General features: G+C 47.2%; 1 protein-coding gene across 1 annotated transcript in view; it reads right to left on the reverse strand.

The window, feature by feature from the left end:
* Window positions 1–1,089: 1,089 nt before the first annotated feature.
* DPT (dermatopontin) overlaps window positions 1,090–16,525 on the reverse strand; it is a 56,849-nt gene continuing 41,413 nt past the window's right edge. Inside the window, exons 2-4 of the mRNA XM_073667221.1 lie at window positions 7,203–7,328; window positions 4,051–4,158; window positions 1,090–1,227 (exon numbers count right to left, since the gene is read on the reverse strand). Coding sequence (XP_073523322.1) covers window positions 1,161–1,227; window positions 4,051–4,158; window positions 7,203–7,328 — 301 coding nt within the window. The 3' untranslated portion in view covers window positions 1,090–1,160. The remainder of the gene's footprint in view (window positions 1,228–4,050; window positions 4,159–7,202; window positions 7,329–16,525) is intronic.

Raw genomic sequence — 16,525 nt, forward strand, 5'->3', positions numbered from 1 at the left:
AATTCTATTAAACTGCAGATATAGGATTAATCAACAGGTTAATAGTGTTATGAAGGTGTCCGGCTGCAGTATTTGGTCAGTATTTTTTCTCAGGAGTGGGAGCCAAAACCAGGAGTGGGTGATAAATGCAGAATTGGTGACTTGTTTCTATTATACCTTTCCTCTGATTGTTCCTCATCTGGTTTTGGCTCCCACTCCTGAGAAAAAATACTGACCAAATACTGATAATGGGTCTAATAGTGTAATCAGACCTGACAGGTTCCCTTTAATTATCTCTGGCATGTCCCAGCATGCAGGGGGTTTTTAGTTTAGGGCCAGCTTTGAGAGCCACGGGTTGGAGACTACTAGTTAAGACGGTAGAGAATACTGCCAGGAGAAAGTAGGTTTAATTTTATTTGTTATCTTATAAAAGGAAGAAATAAGGCAAAAAAGAGTGTGAGAAGGCCACATATAGCATTTGATTTCAGATAATACAGTTGTGTGCATTCATAAATTGTTGTATTTCTTACATATCACAAATAAAACAAAGTAATGTAAAAAGGGATATGCAAGAACATCATCGTGTTTCCATACAGTACAAAACTAAAAATACAGTAAAAGACAAAAAGTAAAAATGCCGTTCAACGAATCACTGTTTTCATATTTGTGTTTCCTAAATGGAATTCTAAACTCCAGAATCTGATTGGTTTCTTAACACCACTTGACTGTACTAACTTTGAGTACTTTTACCTTGTAAAGATTAAAGTGGTAGTAACACTAAAACTGATAGATCTGAGCCGGCATTTACTTATGGCATCATAAAACATAACAGCATTCGATATTTAGCTTGTATGTAACTAACATGGTAAACAGGCATTGCCGGGAGTGGAAAATATACATTTTTATCTGTACTTTTGGCGTAAGACTATTTCTTATCTTGTCACAGTGAAGCTATAAGCAGCTGCTGTGATGACGACCACTGCAGATATAATGGCGCCTGTCAATGTAGCCATAAAGAACGGATATTATGACTTCTGCCAAACGAACATACAAGCAAAAGCAGAAACTAAAATACAAACCAGTTTTTTTTTTTTTATATATATATATATATATATATATATATATATATATATATATATATATATATAAAATTTTCCTAGTGCACAGGGTCAGGGCTTCCTCTAGAAGTTTTCAAATTCGCAGTCAAAATCTGTCATTCTGCAAATGATGTATTTCCATTGACGATCCCTAGAAAATAGTATTTAGGTAAAAAGTTACAAGGAGAAAAACAGGAAAATGTAAAACCGTTCTAAATTACAGGCCTAAAGCCCGAGGCTGCACCACTGACAGATTCTGATGGCGTCACTTTATGAAATGGGTAAATGTAATAAAATAATTGAGTTAAGAAAACAACAGTTTTACAGGCAATATGGTACTTGAATATGAATCTGGTCATAAATGAAAATGAATTGGAAAATATCTCCTCTCACCTGATTCCAGTGTCTAAGTCCTATGCGCCATTTATACATTTTGTGCTTGCTCAGTAGGGCTCCCTCTAGGCCCAAAAACAGTAGAATATCCAAGAATCTCAAGGCACCAGAGGATAATCCTTAAAACATTAGATCTTTATTCCTTGATATTAAAAAATCACAAAAATAGAAAGACAAGGCAACGTTTCGGCCATATCTGGCCTTTCTCGAGCCTCAAAATACAGCTATGTGATGAAGCTTTTTAAGTATTATCCTCTGGTTCCCCCGGGATTCTTGGATCTTCACCCGATTCCATCAGATTTAGGTAGTGTTCAGTTTAGACAGTTTTATAAATCAATAGGCCCCATTTATCAAAAGAAGTCAAACAAAAATGGTCAGAGTTCACCTATTGTTTCTTAAAGGGATTATCCAGTTAACAAATTGATAACTTACTGATCGGTGGGTGTCCAAAACACTCGATCCCCATTACGAAATGGCACAGCAGCTCAGATGCCTGACCTCTGCTCCATTTACTCCTTTTGGGACACCAGGGAAAAGCCGAGCGCAGCTCTTGGCTGCCCCATAGGGATGAATGAAGTGGTGGCCGAGCATAACTTTCCATTCTTACAGTTTCTTGTTCTGCCATGCATGTCAAGTGGTCGGACTCCCACCTATCAACAAGATATCACCTCTTCTTTGGATGATAATTTGTTTTGTCAGACAACCGCTTTAAACTGGTAAAATTAAATCTGTGCCGTGATTGGCTAATATAGGTAACAAAAATGAATGTGCATAACATTATATGTATTACCCCTTCCCACACCACACAGTAAATATACTGCACTTAGCACTGCCCACTTATGATATTGTGATTGTCTGGCATAGGAGGGAGACGTTGCTGTGTTTGGAGAACACTTGTGATGTATGATCAATAACAATTGCATGTATGTATCCTGCCTCATATATGTCTCCGTCTACTTACACTTAGGTGGGCCTCGCAGACAGGGCACCCTATAGACCTTGGTGAGGTATGACATGCCTCTCCTTCCCTTCCCTGATAATTTAGGACAGGCATACTTCCCTCGAATGTTTATTTCCAGACTGATAAGTGCTAATACAGAATGGGAAGATTTTCTTAATATGTGCACTGTAGCTGACATGGTTGGCTCACACTGGGGCAATGTGGCTACCACTATGACAGGCACTATTGTAGAGCCCTGCGACCATTATGCATTCTACATCTTTCTTTTTACATGAAAGTCACCTGATAATAGGGCTATGAAAGAATAAAATTGAGAACGCATTAACGAACACAAAAATGTTTAAAATACATATCTGATTTTAATGTAATTTTTGATGATGATTTGTCTGAATCTTTGTCTTTTCTTTTTAATAGTAATACTGAAAATGTTGAAAGTAAAATCTAATTCATAGAAAGCAGGACCGGATGGCACAGTTTATGAAGGACACTGGTGGTATTGCTGCTCAATGAGGGCATTGCTGGCACAGTTTCTGCTGCAGGGCTCTGTTTGCACTATTGGGTAATCTGCTGACAGTGTTTATGGGATCTACTCTGGTGGCACCGGGGCCGGCCTGTGCACGGGGTCTTCGCCTCCCTGTCTGTGATTCCGCAGCCCCTTGATCTGCCTCCAGTCTATGAATAACAGGTAGTCACCAGCCTCTTCTGCACACTAGTATAAGGAATACTGTCAGTCACTGTTAGGACCACCCACTGCACTTCAAAGCCCAAAGTTAGGAGGGATTACAAATATAAATTACAGGTTATACAATATATTAATCTGCTCTATGCTATTCTTCAGATAGGATGGCACGCTCATTGTAATGGGTTCCATTCAAATTTTTATGGTAAGGTAAAAAAAATAATTCAGGTGAAAATTTGTTGTTTTTTTTTGTTTGTATTTTATGTATTAAAGGGAATCTGTGTATGCTGTGCATAGGCAGAAAACTGCCAATCGTTGGGGGTGGAATTATTCATAGCTCATGAATATGGAGGATTTCACAGCAATAAGTTTATGAGTCTTATAGTGATAATCTCCAGCTGATAAAACTGATTTTATTAAAAGTACATTAAGCAGCCGAGTAAGGGCTCAGTCAGATATCAGTTTTTCTCATCCGAGGGCTATCCATGTTTTTACAGATAGCACTTGTACTTATGATAGTCTATAGAGTAGTTCACATGTCCGATTTTACCCTCTGAATAAGTGGTCAATAACAAAGCACAGAAGCTTATCAGATATTGATCCACGTGTCAGATCAAACGATCCAATGAAAGTCTATGGATCCGTAAAAAAAAAAATCGGATAACAGTCGGATGCCATGTGTGTGATGTCCATTTTTCACCGACTTCATCATCATCCAAAAAAAGCTAATGAAACTGACCAAACTTTGATGGTAAAAACTGACACACTAACCAAACTCTGATGTCCTAAGACCTAAGTGACACATCGCTGGAATCAGGATCTCTGTCTCTATATTATGCTGCTCTCGGATTAGGTGGCAAAAACCTGTTGACTGATTCCCTTCCAGCACGGGCATAATCTGCCAACTTGAAGCAGACGAATTATATATTAATGAAACTAACCTTTCTACTCCAGAGAATGTTGTGGTTGCTCCTCTTATGTAATAGCCATAGGAATATAGAACCATGTCTACTTCCTCCCCATAATGCCCAGGATAGTCTTGTGTCAACCTGTATACACATAGAAAAAAATAACATTTCCAATACATTGAGTAGAAATGGGCACCATTATTCTCCATGATGCTCCTAGGTCCAAATCTGAACTGCAAGGACCATGTGACCAAGAATGTTTTTTCACTCACAGTAAGTGTAGATTTTCAATGTGGTGAAGAATAGGAACAAGAAATTAGGATGTTACAATTCTCATCATTCATGGGTAGATACATTTCCTATGTAGAATTTTATTAGGTACAGTGGCTTGTGAAAGTAATCACCCCTCTTGTCATTTTTCATGTTTTTTTTTTTTTCGAGGGTTTGCATCAGTTCATATAAAGAACATGCCTACAACTGTGAACATTCAATATTCTTTTTATTGTGAAGCAAACGACAAATAGGACAAAATAACTGAAAACTTCAGTGTGCATAACTATTTACCCCTCGAAAGTCAGTACTTTGTAGAGCCTCCTTTTGTGGCAATTACTGATGATAGTCACTTTGGATAAGTCTCTATGAGCTTTATACATCTTGCCACTGGGATTTTTGCCCATTCCTCAAGGCAAAACTGCTTCAGCTAGTTAGTTAGATGGCTTTCTCTGGTGAACAGTAATCTTCAAGTCTGACCACAGATTCTCAATTGGATTAAGGTCTGGGCTTTGACTAGGCCACTCCAAAACATTTAAATGTTTCCCCTTAAAACATTTGAGTGTTGCTTTAGCAGTACGCTTTGGGTCATTGTCTTGTTGGAAGATGAACCTTCATCCCATTCTCAAATCACTGACAGACTGAAACAGGTTGTGCTCAAGAATATCCGTGTATTTCGCACCATGCATCTTCCTTTCCACTTTGACCATTTTCCCTATCCCTGCTGCCAAAAAGTATCCCCACAGAATGATGCTGCCACCACCATGTTTCACTGTGGTTCTTGGGGTGAAGAGCTGTATTGCTTTGGCGCCAGACATAGCGTTTACCTTGGTGGCCAAAAAGTTCAATTTTGGTCTCATTTGACCACAGCACTTTCCTCCATACATTTGGGGAGTCTCACACATGTCTTTTGGGAACTTCAAAATGAGCCTTACAATTTTTGTGTGTAAGTAAATGTGGCGCCCCTGAGGGTTCAGTCGCCACAGAGGTACTGCACCTCACCCAGAGGTGTGGTGTCTCTCTTCACTCAGGTAAGGAGAGAGTACTGCCCGGAAACCCAACACCTGCATCCAACACTACACTGCTCCAGGCCGGCTGGAGAGGCAACATGCAGAGCGCAGCTGCTGAGCCATGGCCCTGGCTGGAGTGGGGGGAACCCAAAGGTAGGGGGAAACCAGTAGTGGGTGTGGGTGAAGAAAGTAGATAGAGGAAGCACTTTGATAGGTGTATAAATAGGGAAGCCATCTTAGGGTGGCAGATCAGAGTCTTAGGGAGCAGTTCAGAAGAACAGCTCAGGACAGTTCAGAAGAACAGTCCAGGGGCAGAGTCTCATTAGGAGATCTGCTCCACATGTAGGGCCAAGTCAGGAGGCCCAGGAGGGGAGCAGGGAGTAGGCTCCGTTTAAGAAGGGATCCCAGGGGGTACGGCGCGTGCAGGACGGCACCTGTACGCCCCGCATCTGTGAGAAGACAGAGGGATCGTTGCAGCATTCTAATCCCCAGGAGGGTCAAGTTGGTCCCGGATCCGACGTACAGGAAGGACTTCAGAGAACCCGAGCGGGATTGAGAGTGGGCAGCGCAGAGCAGGAGGGAGAAGGACCTAGTGTGAAGATGGTCAAACTAGGAACACGAGAAAGTGGGGTTCTGCCAGGTATTCCCAAGCTGCCTGAGAAAGGATTGAACCCCTGCCCGATGAACACAGCGCGACGTGGGAGGCCTGCACCTGTACGGTGCACCTGTGGACTGTCTGAAGAGTTGTGAGTAAAACCTTGGATGACTGCACTGTACTGCCTCCATCCATTCTTTCATCGGTGCCATTGTTCCCTCCCTGCACTACAATGCCCAGCGCAACCCACTCTCCCTCACGTCACTGCCCTGAGGCCTGCTCCACCTGTGGGGAGCCGTCCCATCACAAGCTGCCCTAACATCTGCCTCAGAGGACTGTTGCAGCGCTGGTGATCCTCACCAGACACCACAGGTGGCGTCACGAAAAATCCCAAAATCCCATATAATAGAAGTCCCCCCTTTTTGCACTGACCGCCCTGGATCACGGACCGGGCCAGCCACCGTGATATCCCCTGCAAGCAGCCAGAGGCCCGGCTGCCGAGTACCCCACTGCCCTGGGGGTGCGTCTGATCGGCCACCTTTATGGAGTTTATGGCTTATTGTGGTCGTATGGACAGATACTATAGTCTCTGCTTGGGAACTCTGCAGCTCCTTCAGGGTTACCTTAGGTCTCTGTGCTGCCGCTCTGATTAATGCCCTTCTTTCCCGGGCTGAAAGTTTTGGTGGGTGGCCCTCTCTTGACAGGTTTGTTGTTGTACCATGTTCTTTCCATTTGATGATAATGGATTTGATGGTGCTCTGGGGGATCATCAGAGATTGGGATATTTTTTTATAACTCAACCCTGACTTGTACTTCTCAATAACTTTGTCCCTGACTTGTTTGGAGATCGCCTTGGACTTCATGGTGTTGTTTGGCTAGTGGTGCTTCTAGCTTAATGGTGTTGCTGCCTCTGTGGCCTCTCAGAAAAGGTGTGTATATACTGACAATGTGTCACTTAGAATGCAGGTGGACTTCCTTTCAGTGAGCATGTGACTTATGAAGGTAATTGCTTGCATCAAATTTTTTTAGAGGCTTCATCGCAAAAGGGGTGAATATGCACATATGCACTTGCCAATTTTTAGTTATAAAAATAAGATGCCATAAATGTAATTTCTGCCTATATTTTTCTCACTTCACTTCACCAACTTAGACTATTTAGTGCTGATGCATCACAGATAAATTGGATTGCAATTACTTTCGCAAGCCACTGTATATTGGATAAAAAAGAACATTATATATTTGTTATAAGTTCAGCATTATTTGCCTAATTAACCCTATAAAACCCATGTTTCATTTAATTATGACCTTACCAGCAACTATAGGAGCATCTTCGACTGTAACGGCAGCAGTAAAATTGCCATTCTCTATCCAAGACGGCATCAAAGTACTGACTCTGAAATCCAGCTACCAGTCCATTATTAGAACAAGTCTGATACCTGCGAATGATAGAGCAATAGTGAATATGGACAGTTATGGCTGCATATGTATAATTGTATTTTCAAAATCCATTCACATAGAGAAAAACTATATGTAGATGTTCAGCTCACCTCATAGAAATCCCGGTTTGAAAGGGATGAATGGAGCGCAAGTCAAAGAAAAAATCCAGCAATTTCACGTCTGGGGATGAATTAAAACAATAGCGTTTATTAGAGCATCCAATTTAAAAAAGCATATATATCACCGTTAAAATCAGAATATCCTGGGAAAATGTAACACTGGCCTGTGCGTTTCAAACCATTGTGTGTAGATGGTTCTATACACGTCCATATTCTACACATATCGATTCGAAAAGCGTAGGCCAGTGTTACATTTTCCCAGGATATCCTGATTTTAATGGTGATTTTATATATATATAATTGGATGCTATACTATACACTATTGTTTTTATTCATCATCGGTTAGAGTGCTGAAGTTTTTCTTTCTGTTCTGAGCCATGTTCAAAATCCACAAGTTCTAAAGAAGCACACCAGTAATATATAAGTAACTACAAAACGTGTATAGTTAGTGTTATTTGGTTAAATTAAGAACCTGTCCCCAAATTAGTGCTAGAAAATGGACAGGAGTCACAATCATCCATTTCACGTAAGTGGCTGTATCTGATCCCAGGGTTTATCTCATCTGGGACATTTATGGCATATCAATAGATTATTCCATAAAGGTGTGCCACTGCCAGGATCCGCATCTATCTCAACGTGCGCCTGCCCAGCTCTCTCTAATTTTCTCTAGTAGACCCCAAATTTGTAAGGGGCCAGATGTGTGGATCCATTTTGGTTCCCAGTACCTCAAAATATCAGATATTTATAATATAATCAATAGATTGAATTGTTTTGGTTTGCACATGAACGTCACACAGACAAAAAATGAGTTAGTGTGGAAGTCCCCTTAAAGGGAATCTTTCATGTGCGATAACATTATTAACCTGCAGACACAGGGTTAATCGCGTTATGAAGGTGCCTTGGGTGAAAATGAACGTTATTTCTCCCAGGAGCTGCTGGCTTTTAGTCATGTAGACGTTCCGGCGTGTCTTCAGTCATCGCTCACTATACTGTGACTGTTGGCACACCCTGGCATTTTGACTGACAGCTAGCTCAGCAGGGCATCAGTGCATAGCCCGCTGTCAGCTGCTGCTCACAGAATAGTGACTGATGACTGAAGCTGCTCCATGCTGGCACACCTGTATAACTGAAAACTGGCGGCTCCCGGGAGAAATAAAGTTCATTTTCTCCTGGGTGCCACACTTTCCGTACAGTGGCTGGGCACCTACATAACGCTATTAATCTGCAGATTAACCCTATATCTGAAGGGTAATAACATTATCGGACTTGACAGGTTTTTGCTGTAAAAAAAAAAAACTAATTGCAAACAAGTCACTTCCACGTTGCAGTCACATGTGACCAGTGACAGAAAATGCAACTTTTTTGAACACATTTTTAGTCTTTTTGTCACAGTCAAGGTAGAACACAGGTCACAATGCGACACCTCAGTAAATCTTTACATGCAATGTCGCCTTGTATCCATAGCCTTATGCAATAGAACATTGTAAGAAAACCTACACCCCTATGAATTTATCTCTTCTCCACCAGATGGCGCAGGAATATAAAAGAATAGATTTTCCTGTATAAAACACCAGCTAGCAGCAGGCAAGTTGTAACAATGGTTTCTTGATTGCTTAATTAATAATTGTTAATAATCACTCCTGTGCTCAGACAAATCGCAGCTTGTACGCTGTTGTTTGCACATTACATACAGTTTTCTGACCGGTTAAATTCCATTGCTGAAATTACAGTTTATTTCTGCATTTGCCACATATATTAAACTTGCTAAAGATTAAATCTGTATATTTCAGATTTATGCTTATGACGCGCCCCTGGGCCTGTGTCGCGCTGCGGTGCGCACGCGGGAGCTTACCCGGAGCCGGATCCGTGGAGGGTTGTAATCTCGTGGCGGTGACCCGGTCCGTGCCCAGGGAGTCAAACTAGACGGCAGTCTATTAGTAGTAAATAGTTGATGACTACGCCACCCGTTGAGTGCAGCCAGGAAGCTGCTGCTGCAGGGCAGACCGCTGAGGCCGGTGGTAGGATTGTGCAGCGTGATAGTATAACCCCCAACGGGAGGGGTATGGCCTCAGGGCAGCCGACGTGGATGATGGGGGTAGCAGGAACCACTCAGAGACGGTACGGTGTAGTTCAGGGTCTTTACTGGTAACAACGATAGACCCTCCCGGAGTACTTGCTAGCAAACGGGGCCTGGTCAGTCTTTGAGCAGATGGGATCTCCCCTGGCCAGGCGTAGTTGTAGGCCTCCCAAACTGACTGTACTCTTCTGGCTACCTTGCTAGAAGCTGATGTAAGTAGCCCACGTCCCTGAGTGTACCGTGTGGTGCTCACCCGTATGGCCGGTGACTCGGGGCCTTCTAATGGCTTCCGCTCCACGATGGCGGTGCTGGTCCCACGCGTGTGACCGTGCCTTCAGGCTTCTGGGCCAGAGGACCTGAAATCCCCTGCCCGACGGATTCTGCTGCTGGGTAGGAGTTAGTCCCCACAGCCTCGGACTCCGGGTCCGGTAAAGAATCTTCTTAGTCAGGGCGAGCTCTGTAGCTGCCAGCCCCTGACTCCTTGTAACTCTGCTGTTTCCTATGCTGCTTCTCTTCTCCACTCTCCTTGTCTGACTCACCCTGCCTCAGCCCCGGGTTTTTACAGGGGAAGTTCTTCCCCTCCCAAGACTGGGCAGGAGGTGTGGCATGCACAGGATCCCTGACCAAAGGACCTCCCACCTGCTCTCAGACATAATATCTCTATCACTGTGGCAACCAGACCCCTGGGGTGTCACATTCCCCCCTAGTGAAATTTAGTACTCCGGGACTAAACACATTTAGAAAAACATAACAAAGTATAACAATAACAATACTATAAGAAAAACACATAAGATGGTTACGGCGTGTCCGCAACCGGATGCAGTCTTTGAAGAAAAGCAAAGGTGTCCATTTCACCAACACAGGGAGACGTAACCAGGTAGGGGTCTGTCCTACCCCGAGTCCTTAACAGTCTCTAGTCCATCCTGGGTTACGCTCCAACTATATACAATGATTCCCGGTAAATCCACCAAGGTTTCCTAAAAATAACTAGAAACACAAAATTATACACAAGCAACAAGACACAGAAAAACACAGATAAAACAATTTATACACTTTAAATTCTCCAGCGTGCGGGTAACTGGCCTCTAGTGGCCCGAGTGGACCTACGGAGCTGACTGTCTGGCCCTGAACTACAGGGTGTAGGAGCTGTCAAGGGTAAACTGGGCAGCTGTCTACCGGCTCTTTGTCTCACTAGGGGTACGGCAGGCTCACTATAAGCAGAGGGTTGATTCTCCTGTTCTGCTTGTGTGGAGTCTTCTGCCTCCTGGACCGGCTGTTCTTCCAGCTCTACCCGTTGCTCCGTAGGTTCTTGGGATGATGGTTGGAGGAAGGTGAGTACGGGTACCACAACTGCACCATTGACTTGAGTCCAAGACTGAGGAAAGTCCCCGAGCACGGTACTAACCATATCTTCCCTTTCTTCCACGGGTCGATGGTCTTCTTGTTCCTCTTCAGGGTTCCTCAGTTGTTCGGGACACTTCTTCAGGTGGTCCCGGGATACAATGGCTGTGGTTTCCCCTCCGTCTTTACTGATGGTACAGACCTTCGGGTTCTCGTGGCTTGAGGGCAGTACGGTGTACGGGTCCTTCTCCCACTGGTCGTCCAACTTGTGGAGCCGTCTCTTCCTCTTCAAGACCTGCTCTCCGGGTACCAGGGGAACAGCGGGAGCATACTGGTTGTAAGTTTTCTCTTGTCTTTCCCTAGCCTGACAGAGACTTCGCTCCACGCTCTCCTGTACTCTCCGGTACTGCTGCTGCCTCTCTGTGTCCCAGTCTGTTTCTGGTGAAGTGTCCTCGGGGGTCAGGACTCCCATTTCCAGGTCAACAGTTAACTTACCAGGTCTTGCCCTCATTAGGTAAGCCGGGGTACAGTTGGTGGAACCTACCGGGATGTGGTTGTATAGGTCCACCAGATCGGGCAACTTTTCAGGCCACAGACTGCGTTCTTCCAGGGGCAACGTTTTTAGAAGATCCATTACCACCTGGTTCATTTTTTCACAAAGTCCATTAGTCTGCGGATGGTAGGGTGTCGTCCTTATCTTCCGGCAGCCATACAGATTGCAGAATTCCTGAAAGACCTCCGCTTCAAAGGCAGGTCCCTGGTCCGTCAGCACTTGGTCCGGGTACCCGTGTGGACGGCAGAAGTGCTGCTGGAAGGCTCTAGCTGCTGTTTGAGCCGTTAAGTCCTTGACGGGGACGACAACCAAGAACCGGGAGTAATGATCCACGATGGTTAACGCGTAGACGTAGCCACTTCTGCTTGGGGTCAGTTTTACATGATCCAAGGCTACCAGTTCCAACGGTTGCCGGGTGACGATGGACTGCAGGGGAGTCTTCTGGCTGGCTCGGTCCTTCCTTCTCAGGTTGCACGGGCCACAATCTCTGCACCACTTCTCGATGGTTCCCCTCATGCCTACCCAGTGGAACCGCTCGCGCAGCAGGAACTCCAGCTTTTTCCACCCAAAGTGTCCAGCTCCGTCGTGGTATGCCTCCATCACCATGGCTGCGTCTCTTCGTGGCACCACTACTTGCCAGAGTAATTCATGCGTCCGGGAGTTAACCATTCTGCGGCACAACTTCCCTTTGTAAAGGAACAGTCGACTCTTCTCTGCCCATAGTTGTTTGGCTTCCTCCGGAGCGTCTGGTTCAAGGCGAGCCTCCGGCCGAGTCAGCATCTCCTTCACCAGTCGGACGGCAGGGTCGCTGTCTTGCGTTTCCGCCCAGTTGTAGTGGGGTAAGGGGTTCAACGTAGCAGCCTGCTTACTCCTTACCCGGTGGGAATACTGAATAGTCCCATGACGGTGGAACGCAGGGAGTTCAACTTCTTCCAGTCCCTCCGGATCTTCTCCTCCGTCTGGCAGGTTGGGCATCCTGGACAGGGCGTCCGCGTTGGTATTGGAGCGTCCTGCCCGGTATTTAATTGTGAACTCGTAGTTGGACAGACGGGCCATCCACCTCTGCTCCAGGGCACCGAGTCTTGCCGTGTCCAGGTGTGTCAGCGGGTTGTTATCCGTGTACACGGTGAACCGGGAAGAAGCGAGGTAATGCTTAAAGCGCTCAGTGATTGCCCATACTACGGCCAGGAACTCTAACTTAAATGAGCTGTAATTCTCGGGGTTCCTTTCGGTGGGTCGCAGTTTTCGGCTGGCGTAGGCGATTACTCGTTCCTTCCCCTGCTGGATCTGGGACAGTACGGCTCCTAGCCCGATGTTACTGGCGTCGGTGTAGAGGATAAAGGGCTGGCTATAATCCGGGTACGCCAGGATTTCGTCCCCCGTGAGGGCCATCTTCAGCTGGCGGAAGGACTCTTCTTCCAGCTCTTCCCATTTGAAGGGCGGCTTCTGGTTCTTGGCCTTCCGGGACTGGCCTATCAGGAGGTCCTGCATAGGTGCTGCCTTTTTGGTGAAACCGGGAATAAACCTTCGGTAGTAGCCTACCAACCCGAGGAACTGCCGCACTTCTTTTACGCTGGAGGGGCTTGGCCATCCCTTAATTGCGGTGATCTTATCGGGGTCGGGAGCCACTCCGTCAGCGCTCACCACGTGTCCCAGGTACTGCACCTTTGGTTTCAGGAGGTGACACTTGGAGGGTTTCACCTTTAGGCCGTAACTCGCCAGAGCCTCGAACACTTCCGCCAGGTGTTTCAGGTGGTCCTCATACGTCTTGGAATATACGATGACATCGTCCAGGTACAACAGGACCGTCTCGAAGTTTCTGTGGCCCAGACAACACTCCATTAGGCGTTGGAAGGTTCCTGGTGCGTTGCAGAGTCCGAACGGCATGCAGGTGAACTCGCTAAGTCCCATCGGGGTGGTGAATGCGGTCTTCTCCCGGTCCGCCTCTGCTACAGGAACCTGCCAGTACCCGCTAGTGAGATCCAAGGTAGAGAAGAAGTTAGCAGATCTTAAAGCAGCCAATGACTCCTCTATCCTTGGTAAGGGGTACGCATCCTTGTGTGTGATACGGTTGATTTTCCGGTAATCTACACACATCCTCATGGTGTTGTCTTTCTTTTTGACTAAAACTAATGGGGCTGCCCAGGGGCTACAACTATCCCGGATTACCCCAGCCTCCTTCATATCTCTAAGCATCCCCTTGGCGTGTTGGTAATGTGCAGGGGGTACGGGTCGATACCTCTCTTTTATGGGAGGATGATCTCCCGTGGGGATGCGATGTTCTACCCCCTTGACTCGCCCGAAGTCTAACGGGTGTTTACTAAACACTCTCTCATACTCTTGAACCACCCGATAGACTCCTTGTTTCTGATGTGAGGGAGTGGAGTCAGTACCCAAATGTAGTTGCTGACACCAGTCCTCCATGTCTTTCTTAGAGCCGTTACCTTCCTCCGGGTGAGATGGAGGCAAGGGTTCCACAGATTGTATAGAACTTTGATTAGTGGTATATAATTTGGCTAGCGTGGCATACCGGGGCAGGTACACTTCCCTCTCCCCGATATTTATTATGCGAATGGGCACCCTCCCATGGCGTACATTGACCACCCCCCGTGCTGTCAAAATGGTGGGCCTACTGTCTGAGTAAACTGGTTCTACCATTGCCTGGTAATCTCTACCTCTCAGACCAATAGCTGCCCGGCACCAAATCATCATTTCACTTTTTGGGGGCATGGCAATAGGAAAAGGGTCACACATTCTTACGCTACCAATCTCACCGCCGGAGAGTTCCACTTGTTGCCGTTGCATCAGTGCCCGGATCTCTTTCTGGAGCACCCGCTGCTCGCCGGAGCTGGCATTCTTGGCAACCTGCTGTAAAAGGAAAATCACCTCTGCAAGACAATTTTCAATTACATTAGTTCCTAGAGTTATTTTTGGGTGACTCTCATGTTTATCGATATCTACAATGATCAGTCCCTGTGCGGCCAGTTCGACTCTACCAATTTTGATGGTCACCTCTTTAAATCCGATCTGTGGCACGGGCTGACCATTGCTGGCGATGATACTCAAGTCGTCGTCGGGGTAGCGGGTAATATCCGAGTCATTCCAGTACTGCTTGAAGAGCACGTACGGGATGGTGGTGACCTGTGACCCGGTGTCCAGTAGGGCACTCATGGGAATGCCATCCAGTACCACAGGCAAGACTGGACGTCCTCCCACATATCTGTCGCGCCAGTTCGATGGGCCTGGTGATCTTTTTCCTGGGGGTTGGCCCTCTACCCCAGGTTGTGCCCGTTTAAAGAACAGTACCTTGCCATATGTCCGGGTTGATTGCAGCGGCGGCAGATGGGTCGTCCGTCCTCACTGTATCGGTCACTGGGTCTTCCTCTGGCCGGTGGGGTCCTCCTTGGTCGACGCCACGGGATGTCCTCCGGTCCGGATGCCAGCTGGATCTTCCCTGGGGTGGAAACCTGTAAAGACTGCACAGTTCGGGTTAGCGCAGCAACGCTCTTAGCTAGCTCTTGGACCTGATGGTGTAGGTCTGGAGCCGGGTCATTGTCCAAAGCCTGCGCATCAGCTCCCACAGGCCCTGCTGACAAGGGCGCCGCCTCCTGGTAGTAAGTGGTAGTGGGGCGTCTGTGGGTCACAACGCCACCTGGTGCCGGTTCTCGGAGCACCCGGATGGCTCTGTCCTTGAACTGTGCAAAGTCCAGATGGGGATCCTGTAAGGCCATTGCCCGCAACTGGGTTCGGTGGGCATTGCAATATAAACCCTCTATAAATTGTTCAGTCAACAGCCTGTCCTCGTTTCCCACCCCATCAGGGTCGGTCTGCTTTATGGCCCTCAGGGCCTCTTGTAGGTTTAGTGCATAGTCCCTTATACTCTCATGCGCTCGCTGCTTGCACCCGTAGAATCTAAGCTTAATCTCGGCTGAGGTGCGGGTATCAAAGGTGTCCTTCAGCCGGGTTAGTATCCCTGCGACAGTCTTCCTCCCAGGTGGCCAGGATTTTACTTCCCTTTTGGCTGCCCCGGTTAGTTGGGCCACCAGGATGCTCACTTTTTGCTCTTCTGTGAGGGGGTACACCTGGAAGAGGCTATCCAGCTTTTCTCTAAAGTCATGCAGGGTATGTGACTCCCCTGAGTACTGGGGTAGCCAAGCTGCTCCCGGGATATAGGGCATGGTGAAGGGCATAACTGCAGCAGCGGTAGCGCTGGCGGGGGTTGAGGCAGTGAAGCTCTCCTCCGTATCCGACATCTTCCTCCCCCCTAGTGGACCGTGGCCTACCTTGCGATGATCCTCTTCCGTAGGCCGCGGCTCCGCAGTGGATCGTCAGGGTTGAGGACCTTCCGTCGCGCTCCTGTGATGTCGGCGTCTGCTGGGCTCCTTCCAGGACCTTACGCAACGTCCGGATGTGAGGCGGGGCTTCAGTTCTCGCGCGCTTTCGGAGTCCACGCCCCTCTTCTTCCCGCGCGGCGTCCTCAAGATGGCGTCCAATGGCGGGAAAACTCCACGGATGGCGGGAAGAAGGTCGAAGATGGCGCCGGATGGCGGGAAAACTTCGCGGATGGCGGGAAGAAGGTAGAAGATGGCGCCGGATGGCGGGAAACCTTCACCACTGGTAAGTTTGAACAGTCTTTGCTTTTCAGGCACGCAGTACCCGGTGGTTGCGGGCACGAAATCCTGCCGACTACGCCAAAGTTGACGCGCCCCTGGGCCTGTGTCGCGCTGCGGTGCGCACGCGGGAGCTTACCCGGAGCCGGATCCGTGGAGGGTTGTAATCTCGTGGCGGTGACCCGGTCCGTGCCCAGGGAGTCAAACTAGACGGCAGTCTATTAGTAGTAAATAGTTGATGACTACGCCACCCGTTGAGTGCAGCCAGGAAGCTGCTGCTGCAGGGCAGACCGCTGAGGCCGGTGGTAGGATTGTACAGCGTGATAGTATAACCCCCAACGGGAGGGGTATGGCCTCAGGGCAGCCGACGTGGATGATGGGGGTAGCAGGAACCACTCAGAGACGGTACGGTGTAGTTCAGGGTCTTTACTGGTAACAACGACAGACCCTCCCGGAGTACTTGCTAGCAAACGGGGCCTGGTCAGTCTTTGAGCAG

This window comes from Phyllobates terribilis, unplaced genomic scaffold, assembly GCF_046119375.1.
Source record: "Phyllobates terribilis strain yellow unplaced genomic scaffold, ASM4611937v1 Scaffold_2__4_contigs__length_985480577, whole genome shotgun sequence".
NCBI lineage: Eukaryota > Metazoa > Chordata > Amphibia > Anura > Dendrobatidae > Phyllobates > Phyllobates terribilis.